Source organism: Pristis pectinata, chromosome 4 (assembly GCF_009764475.1).
Source record: "Pristis pectinata isolate sPriPec2 chromosome 4, sPriPec2.1.pri, whole genome shotgun sequence".
NCBI lineage: Eukaryota > Metazoa > Chordata > Chondrichthyes > Rhinopristiformes > Pristidae > Pristis > Pristis pectinata.
The window spans coordinates 49,993,811-50,013,386 of record NC_067408.1 but is presented as its reverse complement, the minus strand read 5'-3'; the positions used below and the strand labels follow the sequence as shown (position 1 = coordinate 50,013,386).

General features: G+C 41.4%; 1 protein-coding gene across 1 annotated transcript in view; it reads right to left on the bottom strand.

Annotated features, from left to right (window-relative positions):
- Positions 1 to 19,576, bottom strand: part of LOC127569354 (slit homolog 3 protein-like) — a 529,163-nt gene that overhangs the window by 100,222 nt on the left and 409,365 nt on the right. Inside the window, exons 15-16 of the mRNA XM_052013912.1 lie at positions 4,753 to 4,903; positions 3,481 to 3,555 (exon numbers count right to left, since the gene is read on the bottom strand). Of these exons, the coding sequence (XP_051869872.1) occupies positions 3,481 to 3,555; positions 4,753 to 4,903 (226 nt within the window). The remainder of the gene's footprint in view (positions 1 to 3,480; positions 3,556 to 4,752; positions 4,904 to 19,576) is intronic.

Genomic DNA, 19,576 nt, shown 5'->3' with positions numbered 1-19,576 from the left:
AAGCAAAGTAACCATTATGAAAAGAATAAAGGTAACAAATTCTCAGGGCCAGATAGCTTCCATCTAAGGATTTAAATGAAGTAGGTGAGAACACATTCCCTAACCAGTGTCTCAAAATGCTCTTGGTTTGGAATCCTTTCCTTTACACTGCTCTCTAATTAAGGATGAGACAGGGAAACCAGGAAATTATGGATGAGTTAACCTAACATCTGATGCTGGGAAATGACTAGGGCCTATAATTAGGATAAGGGTGGCCTTGAACATCCTGAAACCTGCAGACTGATGAGAGAGACAGACCAGCAGGAGCTTGACTTAGAATTTTAAAGAGGTGAATAACATAGGGGATGTTGACTGAAAAAGAATGTTTATCACATTGATTTCCTGAAGGCGTCTTTCATGAGAGCTTAAGCTGAACCTTGTGGAATTGAAGGCAAATTATTAGGAAACGGTCTGAATAGCAGAATTCTGAGAGCAAGAATAATGGGCAGGTGCTCTAAATGACAGGACTTGACCAGTCAACAACCAATCCTGTACATAAAGGAGTTAAGTGATAATATGGAAGACTGGATATCCAAGTTAGCAAACGACAACCATCATTGTAAACAATGTAGATGGAAGTGTAATACTACAGGATGATGTTAATAGATCAAGTGAATGGACAATACCATGAAAAATGGAATTTTATTGTAGAAATCCACTTTGAACCTAAAGAATGAACAAAGTACCTTCTAAATAGTAGTAAATTAGGAACAGGAGCTACCAAAGAAACATTGTGGTCTGTGTGCATAGATCATTAAACAATCATGGAAAGATGCAGAATATAATCAAAAGGGCTGAAGGAAGGGAGGCTCAGCAGGAAGTTATCTTACAGATATATAAATTCCTGGTTACACTAAACTATGATTTCCGTGAGCAGTTCTTGTTACCAAATCTCAGGTGGGTTCTATTGGATAGCATGGATTTACCAGAATGATACCTGGACTCCAAGGGTAAGCTACAGAAGAGATCACATGACTAAGGTTGTGCTGCTGTATTGCTTGGAATTGTATTTGAACTAAATTTTAAAGACATTGAGGCAGATCTTCCATTGCCCTGAGATTGCCGATTGTCTATGTGCTGCATTGCACAATTTCTTCCAGGGTAGTCCAGGGCAGTCTTTCCTTGGAAGGTTAACTTTCAGCACATTGGCATGTCACAAGTGAAATACAGGACCTGCGCATCATAAGAGGCCAGCTATGTGACGGATAGCATCAACAGCTGGTTAGGCCCCACCTCCAGACTCACCACTCAACTTTCCCATAGTTAGAAATGCTTGAGAATGATTCATAAACATTTAAAATCACTTGGGGTCAGTTAAAAATAAAAATGTAAATCAATATTAAAATTTTAAAAGTTGAAGCACACACACACTCTCTCTTAAAAGTAATTAATCTAAACTAATTAGTCAAATAAAAAGCCCTGCTTATTATTCTCCAGGCAACCTGAATGGTCCTGCTGCACTTGTGTCAGATTAACCTGGTGCAGGTTCAGTGGGTGCATTTCTCAGCCCAAGAGTTGGAAATCCATGGAAATTTGCACCACACTATTAAATGCCACGAGGCATCCACTAATGCAGCCCAAGTATGCATGCCTGCATTGAGTGCAAGGCTGCACTACAGCCTCTGCTTGGAAATAGCTCGGCCACATTGGTATGTGACGTAAGGAAAGCTGATATAGTAAAATGAAAATACTATTTCTGCTGGCTGGGAAGTTGTTGACCAAGGGCAATTGTCCTAAAGTTAGAACCACAACCTCTTGGAGTGAAGCTGGGAAACACTTCAGCATGCTAAGGTGAAGTTTCCCACAGTGGAAATTAATATTAATTTAAATTTGAGAATCAGATTTTAGGTAATCAGAAGTATTAATGGACATGGGCAAAAAGGACAATATATGGCCAAAATCTCACTGAGTGGAAGAACAGTCTACCCCTCTTCCCATGTTCTTAAATAAATAAATGAAAATAGTTTAAGTAGGATTTATGGCAATAATGTATGTGAGAGTTCTCCAGAATTTTCCCTGCAGGGTGGCAAAAAATATAATAGTTGGGTGGGGAGATTCCCTGTGGAAATTAATCTTCTTAACTCCTTTATTCTGAGAACTACCACAACGTGTTCTAATATTGGCACCCTTCAAAGGGAGAAGACAACGTAGCCCAAACTAAGTTAATTCCACTGAGCTGGGCTCGGTGAGGTAATCATAAGTCTCAAGTACACAACTCTGTGCCAATGGAATGTCAGAAAGGTACAGTTTGCAAAGCACAGGGGAACAGAGTCTGCCTTGAGGCTGTTAATTGACAGGTAGGGAAATCCTAGAACTATAACAGCATCCTTGAGAACAAAGAAAGCTTTTGGGAACAGGAAAAGATCTTTATGACTACTGCTAGACATCTATTCATTGTAGAAGGGATCTCTTTCATTGAAACCGTTCCTTTACTCATAACTTGATAATGCTCAAAACAAACGTGTAAGCTTTAGTTGATATACAATGCACCCAGTGAATCACATTCAAAGACTAAAGTGTACCTCCATAGAAGGCTGGCTAACCCACTCACCCACAGAGCCATTGACAGGTGATTGGCAGGTGGGAGTAAATTCCATATATCCTTGGCAAAAGCAAAAATTGAAGAAAAAAAGATCACAATGACCCAGTACATATTTGTTATTCTTCTACAGTGATCAATATGAATTATTGTGGTGCAAAATAATCAAATCATGGGTCAGATTTGTGGGGTAAATAGAAAAAATTTTCTTGAAATGCTGTTCATCAGTGAACACAGAGAGATTTCTTTATGCAATAATTAGAATGACAGAAATATTAAATCGTACATGACAGTAAGGGGCCCTTCTGGCCCAACTGAGATGTTTATCTTCACTAATCCCATCCATCTGCATCAGGTCCATATCCCTCTACACCTTTCCTATCCTTGTACCTCTCCAAATGCCTTTTAAATGTTGTAATTGTGTCTACATCTACCACCTCTGGCAGCTCATTCCAGATTTTAACCACCCTCTCTGTGAATAATTTACCCCTCAGATCTCCTTTAAATTTCTCCCCTCTCACCTGTGCTCTCTAGTTCTGGACTGTCTTACTCAAGGAAAAAGACTTTGACTATATTTCCTCTCTATAACCTTCATAATTTTGTAAATCTCTGTAAAGTCACTCTTCAGCCTCCTATATTCCAACGAGATTAAGCTCAGCCTATCCAGGCTCTCCTTATAACTACAGCCCTCCATTCCAGGCAACATCCTGATGAATCTCTTCTGCAGTCTCTCCACTGCTACCACATCCGTCCTGCAGTGTGGCAACCAGAACTGCACACAAAACTCCAAGAATTAGAAGACGTTATTCAGAGGGGGAGCCTCAACAACCCTTCACTGGGATTTACTGTAACTTACGAATCATGGAAAACTTGAGATTGATGCGCTAATTTGGTAAACTTACATTTTACGGAGGTTGGGGAGCTTCTTGAAGATGCCTGTTGCCTCCAGGATGGTTAATTCATTGTCATTCAACCGCCTGAGTCAATCAAAAGAAAGAAATTAAAGGGGATAAAGACTGGATGTGCCAAAGAATTGTGAAAAAACACCAGAATGATTAACCACTTATAAATGGAACTTTAGATCAAATGTTAGTGTACAATGGTTGAAGGAAACCAACTGTAAATTTTTTTTTGCACAAGAAAGGTTCGTAAAAATAGCCAGTCAGTCTCATCGGCATTATTTGGTCTGTTTTTTGGACCCCTGGTTCAAACAGTTTCCATTCTTTACCACCTTTGAGAGATTGTTACCACTTCAATCCCTGCAGAATCTGGAATCTGCCTCACTGTCTTTTTAATTAAGCCTGCAGTCACTGTGCTTCAAGTAGTCTCCTCAATAATTTAAACAGATATTCACATGGCGTAGTTGAATCACAATGCACATTCAGCTTGAACGAACAGGATGCAGAAAGGATCTTACTGGTCTTATTTCCTGAGCAGTCATTGCCATCCCAATCTCTAAACAATCTCTGCTCTCAATTTTTAGTTTCCCCAATTGCCTCTGGTTTCTCCCTCATCCTTCCTTGAACACCAGGGTTTAACTTTATCGATATAAGGTATTCAAGTGTTTATTATTTTTGCACGCAAATGTTGGAAGGTTATTTGGCTCACATGTGAGCTCACACTCTGTCCTTGTCCAGGGGCTATACAGATGCTCCATCCAGGGCTGGTCACTGGAATGGAATTGGAAGCAGAGCTCATTGTTGCTCAACACACAAAGGAGCTAGAGGAACTCAGTGAGTCAGGCAGCATCAGTCCTGATGAAGGTTGACCTGAAACGTTGACTGTCCATTTCCCTCCATCGATGCTGCCTGACTTGCTGAGTTCCTCCATTTCCTTTGTATGTTGCTCCAGTCTTGTGTCTCCATTCATTCTTGCCTTTCCCCTCTCTATACAGGGGACATGAGGGTAATAGTAGCATTCCAGACTGCTGTCTGGTTGAGATCAGCTGGCTGACACCTTTAGGTGAACCCTTGTGGTTCAGATCACATGGTACAATGTCTACAATGCTTCAAGATGCAGTGATTTTATATCCACCAATAAGGTTTCAACAGTCAGTATTCATTTTTATCTGCGTGAAAGGAATGCACCATTACATTAAAGTTAATGTTTAGTTGAAAGGGTGACGTTCTTTATCTGTACAAGCAGAAGACATTTGACCTTACAGCCAGACTTACAGTTCAGTGGTGTACTCCGGGAGATGACTGGGGATCCTGGAGAGCTTCTGATTGGAGCAGTCCACAACAGTGCCCTCACAGCGGCATTTCTCAGGACAAACCAGGTCCATGAAGCAGTCACTGCTCAGCTTAGTTCGGTAGTCCTCTGAGCCTGTGCATAACAGTGAGCACAACTAATTAGGAGTATTATTGATAACGTTCCTCATTCCCATGCAAACTTGCCTTGATAGAATCTCCATATATTTGCCTTGTGTGTAAACACAGCCAAAGAGCATCCACCCAGACTGCCATGGCAGCATAGTGTGGCAGATCACGAACAGTTGTGAGCTGGAACTTGACTGGCATCCATGTCCATCAATGGCCAGATGGTGACTTTTCAAAGACATATGAACTTATAAAAAGATAACAAACAGGTGAAGACTCACTGGTCCATCCAGGCTGCACAGCAATTCATCCCAACAGTACTGTGCTGCCTCTGCACTTGATGATTAGTGGAAGGAGAGAAAAAAATTGACTGCAACATTCCTGCTGATTACCCTGAATATCTCCTCATAGCTGATTATAAGATGGCATTGAAAAAGATTCTCCATTTATTGTTCAACAGACATGAAAAGGCCATTCTGTGATCTCGGCCTTGTTCTGATTTATGTCTTGGCCCTAGACATTTTTATGCCTGATCATTCCACTCCTGTGATCTTAATTGAGCTTAAATATCAGAATGAATAAGAAATGGGATTTGGTCTTCCTGTTGTTTGCTCACAGCCTGGTCCTTCTTTCTGTTACAGTTAAAGTAGGGTACAGGAGAACCATAGCTTTGAATCTGTATTGGCAGCCCAGAGATTACATGTTCAAATGGAAAACTGCAGGACAGACCACTCTGTTGAATTGGCATTCACCACTGGATTCAAGATCTGCTTAGACCATCAGCAATTCACTGCGGCTGCAGAATGTACTGACTGCAGGATGACACCTTAACAATACTTCCCTGTCCTGTGATCTCTAGCACTAAACATGAGCAAGGCTGCTTATATTCTCTTATAGAATCCTTCTCAAAATTGGCTGTTCTCAGAAATACGCCATCCTTCTCATGTCTGCTACATACATGATGATCTTAACCAGCTGGTCCATTGAGCTCTACAGACCCAATCTCTGCACAGAATGGGGTCAACTAAAACCATGACAACTCACCAATCTTTCTTCCTGCAATACGGTACATCACTTCCAACAAATGTCCCCCTCTAGTTGAGTCAATCTACAGGATGACCAGGAAATGATTCAACCTTCCTCCTTGTCACTGCAGAACCAGAGTCATCCTAGTTTCAGTTATTGATTTACAGTACATAGATGAAGCATGCATGTGTGCACATTCAGAGGCCAAGCTCAAAATCACCATTGATTGCTTCCCTGAAAAATCAGAGCAAATGGGCCCGACCACAAGATAAAGGTCCTCCACCAACCTGCCCCCTCCTCACGCCATCCCTGGATAATCAAGACCCACAAGTGGCTGCAGAAAATGTGGATCAGAAAATGAATTGTCTACAAGAGGATTTGGGCACAAGAGTAGAGAATTTTTGTTCAAATGACATAGGGCTCTGGTGAGACCACATCTGGAATCTTGTGCACAGTTCTGGTCTTCCTCTATACTTGAAGGAGAGCAACAAATGTTCACAAGATTGATTCCTGTGAAGGTGATGTTGTCCTGTCAGGAGACCTTAAGCAGACTAGGGCTATCACCTCCAGAATTTAGAAGAGAGGTGACCTCATTGAAACATATGGGTAACGTTTCTCGCAGCTGGGATGTCTGGAACCTGGGATCATGGATTGAAAATAAGGGTTTAGCCATTCAGGACAGAGATGAGAGAAAATATCTTCACCAAGGGGTTGGTGAATCTTTGGAACTCTCTACCCAGTTTCTCTGTAACTGTGAAACTTCATTCTTCATTCTGTTATTGTTTTCCCTTGTACTACCTCAATGCACTGATGTGATGAAGTGATCCGTTTGGATGGCATGCAAAACAACGTTTTTCATTTTACCTCAATACATATGATAATAATAAACCAATTTACCAATTTAAGGTGGCTGTGGAACCTCAGCTAATGAGCATTTTCAAGACAGATCTATTGCTTTTCAGATATTAAGGGAATCAAATGATGTGGGGATACCACGAGAAGATGTGTGGAGGCAAAAGACCAACAATGATCTTACTGAATAGTGGAGTAGGCCCAATGGGATGAATGGCCTCCTCCTGTTTCTGTTTTAATGTTCTTATGTTGCTGACAGCCACTCATTTGTAAAAACAATTGCTCAGTTCAAGACAGAGGCTATCCATCTATTCAGAACATCAGGGCAATTAAATGAAAATGAACTTTCCCACATCACCAATAACCCAAATAACAACTTGCAGAAAACATACCTAGGTCTGCTTATATTTTCTTTCTGGAACATCTCTTGCTTCATTAGAGACATTTGCTGCACAGCATGTGATTTTCTATTCTGATGCACATCGGTGGAGAGCATTCTGACTGGTTGCATCACCACCTGGTATGGAGGCTCCAATATGCAGGATCAAAAGAGGCTGCAGAGAATTGTAGACTCAGCCAGCACCATCACGGGCACAACTCTCCCCACCATCAAGGGCATTTTCAAGAGGCGGTGCCTCAAGAAGGTGGCATCCATCACTTGAGGACACTCACCACCTGGACATGCCCTCTTTTCATTACTACCTTTGGGGAGGAGGTACAGGTTCCTGAAGACCCAATCTCAACATAGAACATAAGAAATAGGAGCAAGAGTAGGCCATTTGGTCTGTTGAGCCTGCTTCACCATTCAATCAGATCATGGTAGATCTGGCTATAGACTCAGATCTACCTACCTGCCTTTTCCCCATAACCCTTAATTCCCCTACTATGCAAAAATCTATCTAATTGTGTCTTAAATATATTTAATGAGGTAGCCTCTACTGCTTGCTGGGGCAGAGAATTCCACAGATTCACTACTCTCTGGGAAAAGCAGTTTCTCCTCATCTCCATCCTAAATCTATTCCCCTGAACCTTGAGGCTATGTCCCCTAGTTCTAGTCTCACCTACCAGTGGAAATAGCTTTTCTGCCTCTATCTTAGCTATCCCTTTCATAATTTTATATGTTTCTATGAGATCCCCTCTCATTCTTCTGAATTCCAGTGAGTATAGTCCCAGGAGACTCAATCTCTTCTCATAGGCTAACCCCCTCATCTCCGGAATCAACCTGGTGAAATTCCTCTGCACTGCCTCCAAAACCAGAATATCTTTCCTCAAGTAAGGAGACCAGAACTGCACGTACTCCAGGTGCGATCTCACCAGTACCCTGAACAGTTGCAGCATAACATCCCTGCTCTTAAATTCAATCCCTCTAGTAATGAAGGCCAACATTCCATTTGCCTTCTTGATAACCTGCTGCACCTGCAAACCAACCTTTGCGATTCATGCACCAGCACTCCCAAGTCCCTCTGCACAACAGCATGCTGCAATCTTTCATCATTTAAATAGTAATCTGATCTTCTATTTTTCCTTCCAAAGTGGATGACCTCACCTTTACCAACATTGATCTCCATCTGCCAGACCCATGCCCACTCACTTAATCTATCTACATTTCTCTGCAGACTCTCCGCATCCTCTGCACAATTTGCTTTTCCACTCAATTTAGTGTCATCAGCAAACTTAGATATGCTATACTCGGTCCTGTCTTCCAAACCATCAATGTATATCATGAAGAGCTGTGGGCCCAGCACTGACCTCTGAGGCACCTCACTCACCACTGATTGTCAACCAGGGAAACACCTATTTATCCTAATTCTCTGCCTGCTATTGGTTAACAAATCCTTTATTCATGCTAATACATTACTGCCAACTCCATGCATCCTTATCTTATGGACAAGTCTTTTATTTGGCACGTTATCGAACACCTCCTGGAAATCCAAATATACAACACCGACCTGTTCCCCTCTATCCACTGCGCTCATCATATCCTCAAAGAACTCCAGTAAGATTGTCAAACAGGACCTGCCCTTCCTGAATCCATGCTGTGTCTGCCTGATGGAACCACTTCTATCCAGATATCTCGCTATTTCTTCCTTCATGATAGCTTCAAGCATTTTCCCGACTATAGACTTTAAGTTGACTGGTCTATAGTTATTTGTCTTTTGCCTATATCCTTTTTTAAACAGTGGCATGACATTCGCTGTTTTCTAATCCGCTGGGACCTGCCCAGAGTCCAGAGAATTTTGGTAAATTATCACAAATGCCTCTACTATAACTTTGCCATTTCTTTCAGCACCCTGGGATGCTTCCCATCAGGACCAGGGGACCTGACTACCTTTAGGCCCACTAATTTGCTCAGCACTACCTCTTTAGTGACAGCGATTGCATAGAGGTCCTCACCTCCCATCGCATCCATAACATCTCTCTTTGGCATGTCAGACATGTCCTCCACCATGAAGACCGACACAGAATAGTCATTCAAGGCTTCGTCCATTTCCACATTACCCAACATTAATTCCCCCTTCTCATCTTCCAAGGGACCTTCGTTCACTTTAGCCACCCTTTTCCGCTTTATATAATTATAGAAACTTTTACTGTCTGTTTTTATATTTTGTGCTAGTTTACTTTCATAGTCTGTCTTCCCTTTCCTTATTGCTTGCTTAGTGGTTCTTTGCTGCTTTTTAAAATTTTCCTAATCTTCCAGTTTCCCACTACTCTTGGTAACTTTATACACATGAGCTTTTAGCTTGATGCCTTCTTTTATTTCCTTAGTTATCCAAGGCTGGATCTCCCCACCCTTACTGTCCTTGCTTTTAACTGGAATATACTTTTGTTGAACACTGTGAAAAACCTCTTTAGAAGTCGTCCACTGTTCCTCAACTGTCCCACCATATAGCCTGTGTTCCCAGTCTACACTAGTCAACTCCTCCCTCATCCCATTGTAGTCTCCCTTGTTCAGGCATAGTACACTGGTTTTAGATTGACTATTGCACCCTCCATTTGTATGAGAAATTCAATCATACTATGATCACTCTTTCCAAGAGGATCCCTAACTACAAGATCGTTAACTTTACCTGTCTCATTGCACAGGACCAGATGTAAGGCAGCATTTTCCCTTGGAGGTTCACTAACATGCTGTTCAAGAAAGCTATCACGGGTGCATTCTATGAAGTCCTCCTCAAGTCTGCCTCGACTAACTTGATTCACCCAATCTATGCGGAAGTTAAAGTCCCCCATGACAACTGCCGTTCCATTCTAACATGCATCAAATATTTTTTGGTTTATTGCCTGTGCCACAGCAATGTTATTATTCGGTGGCCTATAGACAACTCCCACCAGTGACTTTTTTTTCCCCCTTTATTATTCCTAATCTCTACTCAGGTGGACTCAACATTCTTCTTCTTAGATCTTGCATTGTCTCTCACTAACACCCTGATCTCATCCTTAATTAAGAGCGCTACCCCACCTTCCTTTCCTTCCATATTACCTGATACCCTTGGATATTTAATTCCCAATCATCTCCATCCTGCAACCACGTTTCTGTAATAGCCACTAAATCATACCTCTTTGTATTGATTTGTGCCACAAGTTCACTGACCTTCTTTCGAATACTACCAGCATTCAGATAAAGTGTACTTACACTCATTGTCCTTGTTGAATCTAGTAACCTTTGTGTCCTTTGCTTTTGACTTTTCTGTACTCCACTCTTACTTTTCTAGCTTTTCTGGTCTCTGCTTTGCTGCGCTCTGTCTTTCTGCATGGATTCTCATTCCCCTGCCATATTAGTCTAAACCCTCCCCAGCAGCACAAGCAAACAATCCCCCTCAGACATCGATCCCAGTCCTGCCCAGGTGTAGACTGTCCGGTTTGTACTGGTTCCACCTCCCCCAGAACTGGTTCTAATGCCCCAGGAATCTGAAACCCTCCCTCCTGCACCACTGCTCAGGCCACATATTCATCCTAACTCTACTGCTCAACCTGCTATTTTCCTATATCATTGGTACCTACATGCACCACAACAACTGGCTGGTCACCCTCCTCTTTCATAATGCCCTGCAGCTGCTCTGAGACATCCCTGACCTTTGCACCTCGGAGGCAACACACCAACCGGGAGTCCCGTTTGCGGACGCAGCAGCTCCTGTCTATTCCCCTTACCATGGAATCCCATACCACTATTGCTCTGCCAGTCTTCTTCCTGCCCTCCTGTGCAGCAGAACCACTCATGGTGCCATGATTCTGGCTACTGCTGCCTTCCCCTGATGAGCCATATGCCCCAACAGTATCCTGAGTGGTATATCTGTTTTGGAGGGAGATGACTGCAGGGGACTCCTGCACCACCTTTCTGCTACTGCTCTGCCTGTTGGTCACCCATTCCCCATCTTTCCCTGGGCCTTTAAACTGCGGTGTGACCAACTCACTAAATGTGCTATCTACTACTTTCTCAGCATCGCAGATGCTCCAAAGTGAAATCGTGCACAGCTCCAGTGCCATCATGCGGTCTGTCAGGAGCTGCAGCTGGACACACTTCCTGCACACGTAGTCATCAGGGACACCGTCAGCCTCCCTGAGTTCCCACATTATGCAGGAGGAGCATGATATGGGTCTGCGCTCACCTGCCATGATTAAAATGCTTTGAGGGAAAATAAGGAGACAGAAAAAAAGAATAAGAACCTACCCTCACCTTACCTTAGTGTTGCTCGCCCTCCTCACTAAAGCCTGGTATTCAGCAAAGCCCACATTAAGACAACCAGCTGCACTTTGACTAGTCACCAGTCCCTCTCAAAATGGTTGCTCTACTCGATCCTAACTTCTTTTTATTAGCTGCTGATAATTAGCTAATTAGCCAATCACCTATTAACTAACAATTCGCTGACTTACCTCTTAAATTCCTGCAAGTGAAACTCACAAGCAAGCAAGGAGATTCACTTCTTTTCAATTCTCCAGCTCTTGCTCCAAGTCGCCAACTCCTTAGCCTCCGCCTCTTCTCGCCAAAGCCTCTTGAGCCAAAGCCTCAGCTCCCTGTTCTAACACTGGCACATTCACACAATGGCTGCTCCAAAATGGCCACTTCGCTTGACCCTTACTTCTTTTTATTAGCTGCTGTTAACTAGCCAATAAGCCAACCAACTATTAACAACTTGCAAATGTGCCTTTTTTTAGATTCTTGCAAGGTGAACCTCCCAAGCATAAGCACAGAGACTCACCTGTTTTCAAATCTCCCGCTCCAAATCTCGCCCCTCTGCCATCAGATTTCTGAATGTTCCATGAACCCATGAATACTTCCTCATTATTCCTCTTTTGCAAAATTTATTTATTTTTTTTTGTAACTCAATAATTTTTATGTCTTACACCATACTGCTGTCTCAAAACAAGAAGTTTCATGACATATGTCCGTGATAATAAACCTGATTCTGATGTCCTTGCACTATTCTATCAAAGCCTCAGATCACTTTGCAATGATTTGCACCTGAATTTAATTTGTTTTCATTCTTAATTCTTGCATATTATTTTACACAACATTACATTAATGTTTTAATCTTTGAAACTGAAGTTTAGGGCACATAGAGAAATTAGCACTAATTTGTGATTCAGCCATCTGCCACCTGTGGCACTGGTTAACATGCTCCTGTTATATTTTTGTTGATGAAAATTTCTTTGTTTCTTTTCTAATGAACAATTATGCAATTTATCACAGTGACAGTATTTAGTGCTGCACTGAAACACTTCAAAATTTGGCTAGTGATGTAGCCTCTACATCTATCAGCAGTATCTGTTCATCTGTTTAAAGCCTTCATGTCTCTCTTAATAGGGCTATGTTTGCAGTCTAAAATAAAAATGAGTTGTGATTGAAAAGTGGAAAGTGCTGCTCAGCAAAGGCAGACATCAATGATAAAATCCGTCACAACCTTCAAAGTGCCAGAACAGCGTTTGGTTGATTGGCAACTGTGGTATTTGAAGATCAGGCCTGGCATAAACTCATTGTCACCGGTAATTCCTGTCCTCCTATATGCTTCTGAGACCCAGACTACCTACAGCAGTCATCTCAAGGCTCTGGAAAAATACTACCAGTGCTGTCTTGGCAAAATCCTCCAAATTCACTGGAAGGGTAAGCAAACCTCTTTCAGACCAACATCCCAGCATTGGAGCTCTGATTTTTCACTTTTTTTGCCTGATTAGATTACGTTTTACCTCTCATTAGTTTTAATGGGTGAAGAAAAAAAAACACTGAAGGCTGGTGAACTTGGAATTAGAAAATCCTGGCCCTTACAACATTCACATTCCCTCATTAAAAGGTCTGGGTGACATTTAGCCAGGTTTCCATCATTTCCACTTGAAAGGTGTATGACCTACTCTCCAATATGGCACCAATCTCTGCATAGCAGTGTTCCTCCTGCTCAGCTAAGGAGTTACTGTGTAGGGAAAAAAGCCATAAGTTGCAACATACAGTGCAGCAGTATAACAATCTATCAGTGGTTTACAATCTATCTCAATCTACTCTCTCACCAATAATTTTCAGAGCAAAGATTAGACAAAAACCCAGAGTGCTTTCCAAGCCCATTGTAAAGAGTTATCATTTTAATGATTAAAAGGAGAGATGTAAATTTTAGATGAAAGATTTTTGGTGATGCAATGTTTCAGAATGGAGGAGGAGGAGGAGGAGGTCGATGTGGGGGTTTATCTGTTAAATTTCAGACACAAAGGTAGATTGATAGAGTTATTCTGGGACAGAAGGAGGACCCTCTGCCCATCAAGTCCAGCTGTGCTATGTACTTGAAAGAAGTTAGTTCCACGAGAATGGAGGAGCTCCTGATCTCAAGCAAAATACTATGAGTAGGTGTCCATTTAAGGCAAAGTGTTTCCTTACTGGGAGTGAAGTATCCTTGATCCCCAGCAGAATGATCTTGGTTGCTAAATATATTGTAATTTTTTAAAAAAGATTCCTTGATATTGCCATGCCTCAGCTCATCTCTGCTGATCCCCTCAAATAAGACCTTGTCATTTTTACTTGACCATCCCATAACTCCCTGGCCTGAGTTCTATCTTCCTTTATCAATAAGTAAGCATATAATGCGCTATCACACACACAGTCTTGCAGCAGCCAATATCCCCATGCTCACTGATCCACTTTAACCACTCCTTGGTAACTGCACAATTTTAAAATTCTTTTCAAATCCCTGTCTCCCACCATATTCCCCATCATCTCTCTAAACCTGTCCCCTACCTCTTCCAGCACTATGAGATTTCTGAACTTCTCCACTTTTGGCCTCCTGTGCATCCACAATTATCATCACACTTCCAACGGCAGCCATGCCTTCAGCTGACCAGCACCTAAGCTCTGTAATTGCCTCCTTGAACCTCTCCACCTCCATCTAATCTCTCCTCCTGTGGGACACTCCCTGAAACCTAAATCTTCAACCAAGCTTTTCAGCATTTGGCCTTGATTTTTTCATGTGGTTGTTGACAAGTTTTATTCTAAAGAAGCATTTGTGAAGTCCCCTGGGCCTTAATTGGAACAGAAAAGAATGAAAAAAAGATCCATAAACATACTTAATGCGTTACCATTTCTGATTCTCAGGAAAGAAAGAAAATAAATGGTTGTTTCACGCATGAGTGATTACCCAAAGTCATGATATTTCTCTACGGAGTACTTTTTTTTGTCTTCATTGTCATATTTGAATCAACATTTGATCATCCTTTGATGATACCCTATCCAATCACCTTGGCCTTTTCATTACAACACTCAATATTTATTGTTTTTTCAACTTCTAATTATGTTTTGCATGGCTTAATAGAATATTTCCTCAACCTATTTCCATTTGGGGCTATGGTAAAACAAGTTTCCTCCTATATTATTCCAGGGAAGCACCTTAGTTAATATTAGAACAGGTCTTTTGGCCCACTGATTCAGCACCATTCACACATCCCACATTAATTCCTTTTTAAAAATGTTATTCTTGTCACATTCCCATCAACTGCCCCCAGATTATACCACTCACCTACACACCAGAGACAATTTACAGTGGCCAATTAACCTACTGACTGCACATCTTTGGGATGTGGGAGGAAAACAGAGCTCCCAGAGGAAACCCACGTAGTTAAGGGGAAAACGTGCAAACTCCACACAAGGACCCAGGTCTCTAGTGCTGTGAGGTAGTGGCTCTACTAGCTGCACCACTGTGTGGCCAGTTCTGCTCAAACTCACTTCATTTGAGACCTAAATAACCAACAGTGACGTTTAGATTCACTTGTCATCAGCGAAGCAGCCACCTCTAATGTATTATGTCATCTGGGAATAGGAGAAGACCACTGGTTCACTCAGACCCTTTTCACCATTTCAATTCGTCATGGCTGATCTTTATCCTGGCAACACTACCTGTCTGTTTCCTCAAAATTTCAATGGATTTCTCACATTCACTGCCTTCTAAAGCAACAAGTTCTATATTTCTACAGCACTTTGTGTGAAAGAGTGCTTTCTGATTTTACACAAATGCCTTAGCTGTAACTTTAAAGTTAATCCTTTTCCTAGATTCTCTCATCAGAGGAAGCAGCATCTCTGTATCCACTCTGTCAAATCCTTTAATCATTGTAAATACCCTTGTTTGGATCACCTTGCAATCTTCTAATCTCAAGTGAATACAGGATTAGATAATGCAAACTGTGCTCATAACTTAACCCTTTATGTCCTGATATAGTCCCAATAAATTTGTGCCTTCAGCCCAATGTGAAGAAATCCTTCTTAACTACATGGGTCCAAAAATGGAGAGTGGTAATACAGAAGGAGTTAAGTTTAAAGGATAAGAACATAAGAAAGTGGAGCAGGAGTAAGCCTGTCTGCTCCTTTAAGCCTACTCTGCCATCACTGAGATCATGACTGATCCAATCTTGACCTCAGCACCACTTTCCTGTGCTCCTTGACTCCCTTTCAATTTAAGTATCTGTCAATCTAATTCCTGAATATTTTCAGTGACTCCATCTCCACAGCTCTCCAAGTAGAAAATTCCAAATATTTGTGACTCTCTGAGAGAAGCAATTCCTTCATAATTTAATTGGAAATAGGTAACTTGTTGTTCTAAGACTATGTTCTTTAGTTCCAGTCACACTCATCAGGTGCAACATCTCAACAACCACCTTGTCATCACCTTCAGAATCTTGTATCAGTAAGATCACCTCTTATTATTCTGTCTTCCAATGAGCATACACCCGATCTGCTCAACCTTTCTTCATACATCATCCCTTCATCCCAGGAATCAACTTGGAAAACCTTCTCTGCACTTCTTCCAATGCAAGCACATCCTTTCATAAATATAGAAACCAAAACTGTACACAGTACTCCACGTGCGGCCTCACCAGTATCATGTAAAGGTATATCAAAACTTCCCTAATTTTATATTCCATAACCTTTTCTATAAAGACCAACAATCAATTAGTTTTCCTCATTACTTGCTTTACTGCATGCACATTTTTGTTTCAGGTTTCCATATACCACAACATTTTGGAGTCCCATTCCCTTTAGATAATAATTTGTTTTTTCATTTTTCCTTCCAAATTGCATAACCTCACAGTTCCCCACAATGTGCTCCATGTACCAACTTTTTGCCCATTCATATCCCTTTACAGGCTTGTTGTGTCCTTCTCAAAATTGCTAATCCATCTGTCTTTGCATTGTCAGCAAATTTGGCTACAAATACTTAACCCCTTCATCCAACTCATTAATAAACCCCACTCATTACTGACTGCCAATTCAAAAATGACCCACGTCCCAATTCCACGGGCACTTTCCAAACCCATGACTTCTACCAGCTAGAAGGACAAGGGTAGCAAAAGTGTGGAACACCACAACCTAGAAGTTGCCCTCCAAGCTGCACACCACCTGACTTGGAAATATTTTGGCATTCATTTACCGTTGCTGGGTTAAAATCCCGGATCTCTCTCCCTAAGATCATTGTGGGTATACCCACACCTCAAGGACTGCAGTGTTTCAAGAAGGCAGCTCACCACCACCTTCTCAAGGGCAACTAGGGATGGGCAATTAAACGTGAAGCCCACATCCTTTGAATAAATATATAAAAACAAACACTGTTTTCTATTTGTTAGTCCCAATCCATAATATATCTAACCTGTGTGCTCTTATCTTGAGCAGTAACCTTTCATGTGACACCATGCCAAATTCCATCTGGAAATCCCAATACACTTCATCTACTGGTTCTCCTTTACCCAACCTGTTTGGTACATGCTCAAAGAACTCTATTACATTTATAGAGTCATAGAGTTGTTGAGCAGAGGAACAGGCCCTTCTGCCCATCATGTCGATGGTGATATTTTTGCCCATCTACACTAATCCCATTTGCCTGCATTAGGACCATATCCTTCTTTGCCTTGCCTATTTAGGTACCACCTCTTCTGGTACCACATTACGGATATCAAATACTCTCTGTTACACTGTCAAACACAAAACTGTCAAATACAATTTTCCTTTCATGAAATCATGTTGACTGCCTGATTGTCTTAAGGTTATCCAAATGTCCTGCTGGTACCTTCTTAGTAATGGATTCCAGCATTCCCTCAATCACAGATAATAGGTTAACTGGCCTACAGTGTCCTGCTTTCTGCCTGCCCTCTTTCTTCAGTGATGGTGTTACATTTGGAGTTTTCTCATCCTCTGAGTCCTCTTCAGAATTCAGTGAAGTTAAATAGGTTGCAACCAACGCAGCCACTTTCTCTGCACCATTCCCCACTTTTGTACTCCAACTAACCGGAGAAAAAGGGGAACTCTACATTAGCCCTTCGATTGTTTTGTGTCTGTGCACTTACTTTTGTGCACATATTTAATCCTTAATGACGCACCATGCCTCAAGATAAATAAAACATTTTAATTAGTCTTTTAATCCATGATATCATACCAATCCAGAGAGAAATTCGTATTCTTTCGATTTTCCCATTCACTCAGTCCAAATTGACCAACTTGAAGCAGAGAAAAGAAAGGCAGACAAATATGGAAAGAGCAAGCTTTTGGTAAAGGGAAAAAAATATATCCTTTTGTGTTCCCAGGAGGTAATATCATTGCCTGGGATGATAGAGTTACATGTTATACATTCATGGCACCAGCCAGGAGCTTAGAAACTGAATTTATTTTAAACCCCAATTGTTATATTTTGGAGATCTGGATAACGTAAGAGACTGCAGGTGCAGCAATGCTACAGTAAAAGCATCTGTTATTTGTCTTATTGTAACTTCAAGACAGAATTAATCTAATCCCTTATTTGTTGTGTTCATTGGATACAAGATGTTAGTGTTGGGAAATGGAGCTCCACAAATTTCAAATTCCCAGCATCAGATTCAAAGCAAACCAGGTCCCAGCTAAATTCAGAACAAAACTCCCTTTCCTCTGCCTCAATTCCAGCCTCATGAGGAACATTTGTTTGATGTTTATACCATGCACCACACGTATCATCTTGTGGCATCTCATTGTAATGTCCAAAGTTAGTGTAAAATTAAGGACAGAATTTGCAATAGACCTAAACCTGCTGGAGATGAATTGAGGCTGTCCAAGCCAACAGTTGTTCTGAAGCTTTCTTCCCATCACCATAGACCCAGATTAAGCCAGTTTTTCAGGTGAGGTGTCCAATGTAAGGTTGTACAGGAGCTCAGTAATGCAGGAATAACCAATGGTATTCGGTAATAGGAATGATTAATTCCAATTTAATACCAGCTGAATGATAAACTTGGATGTGACACAAATAAAATTAGCTTTGATCTAGAACCAGCAGAGCCAGTACTGATCTACTGTAGATAGCAATATATCTGATCTAACCATGGAAACCAGCTCTGAACTGATCCACTCACAACCAGATCTGATTTAGTACCGGGAAGTCACACAGCCAAAGCACATTAACAAACATTCCAGTGGCAGTAGTTGATATGCTTGAATGTTGAGTGGATATTATGAGACATTTCCAGGCAACACAACTGAAGTATTGTGTTCATTTCTAGTTGTCACACTTACAGAAAGGACGAGGTTGCACTGAACAGGGTGGAGAGGAGACTTATCATTGCCTGGGATAGAATGTTTCAGTTATGAGGACAGACTGGATAGACTGGGTTTGTTTTCCTTGGAGTGGAAGAGGCTGTTCCCCGATTGATGAATATAGAACTATGAAGGCCTTAGATAGGGTAGATAGTAGGAAACTTTTCCAAATAGCGGAGGTGACCATAACCAGAGGACATAAGTTTAGGGTAAGGGGTAAGAGGTTTAGAGGGCTTTTGAGGAAGGATTTTTCACCCGGAGTGTGGATGGAGCTTGGAATGCATTGCCTGAATGGATGGTGGAGGCAGGTGGTCTCATAACATTTAAGAAGTATCTGGACAAGCACTTGAATCACCAAGTAATAGAAGACAATGGACCAAGTGCTGGTGAATAGGAATAGTGTAGATGGGTACTTGCCGGTTGGCATGGACATGGTGGGCTGAAGGACCTGTTTCTGTGCTATGTAACTCTATAACATCACCGGGTATGAAAGCAATATGTGAAGCTTTTTACAGGTGATCTCGTGAAGAGAAAACACAAAAATAATTGTTTCCACTTTTGACTGTCACAGGTAATGAGTCTCTGGAGAAGGAGTAAAGAGAACAACCAAAATTATACCCAGATTTGGGACTATTAACCAACAAATTGGGAATTAGTGCTTGAGTTATGAGGCAAGCAAATTGTTAGAATATACAGTAATTGACTGAAGTATTTAAAAAGATGATTTCATAAAATCAAGATAATAGAAAAAGCCATTACCCCCACATCAAAGTCTGTGTTAGG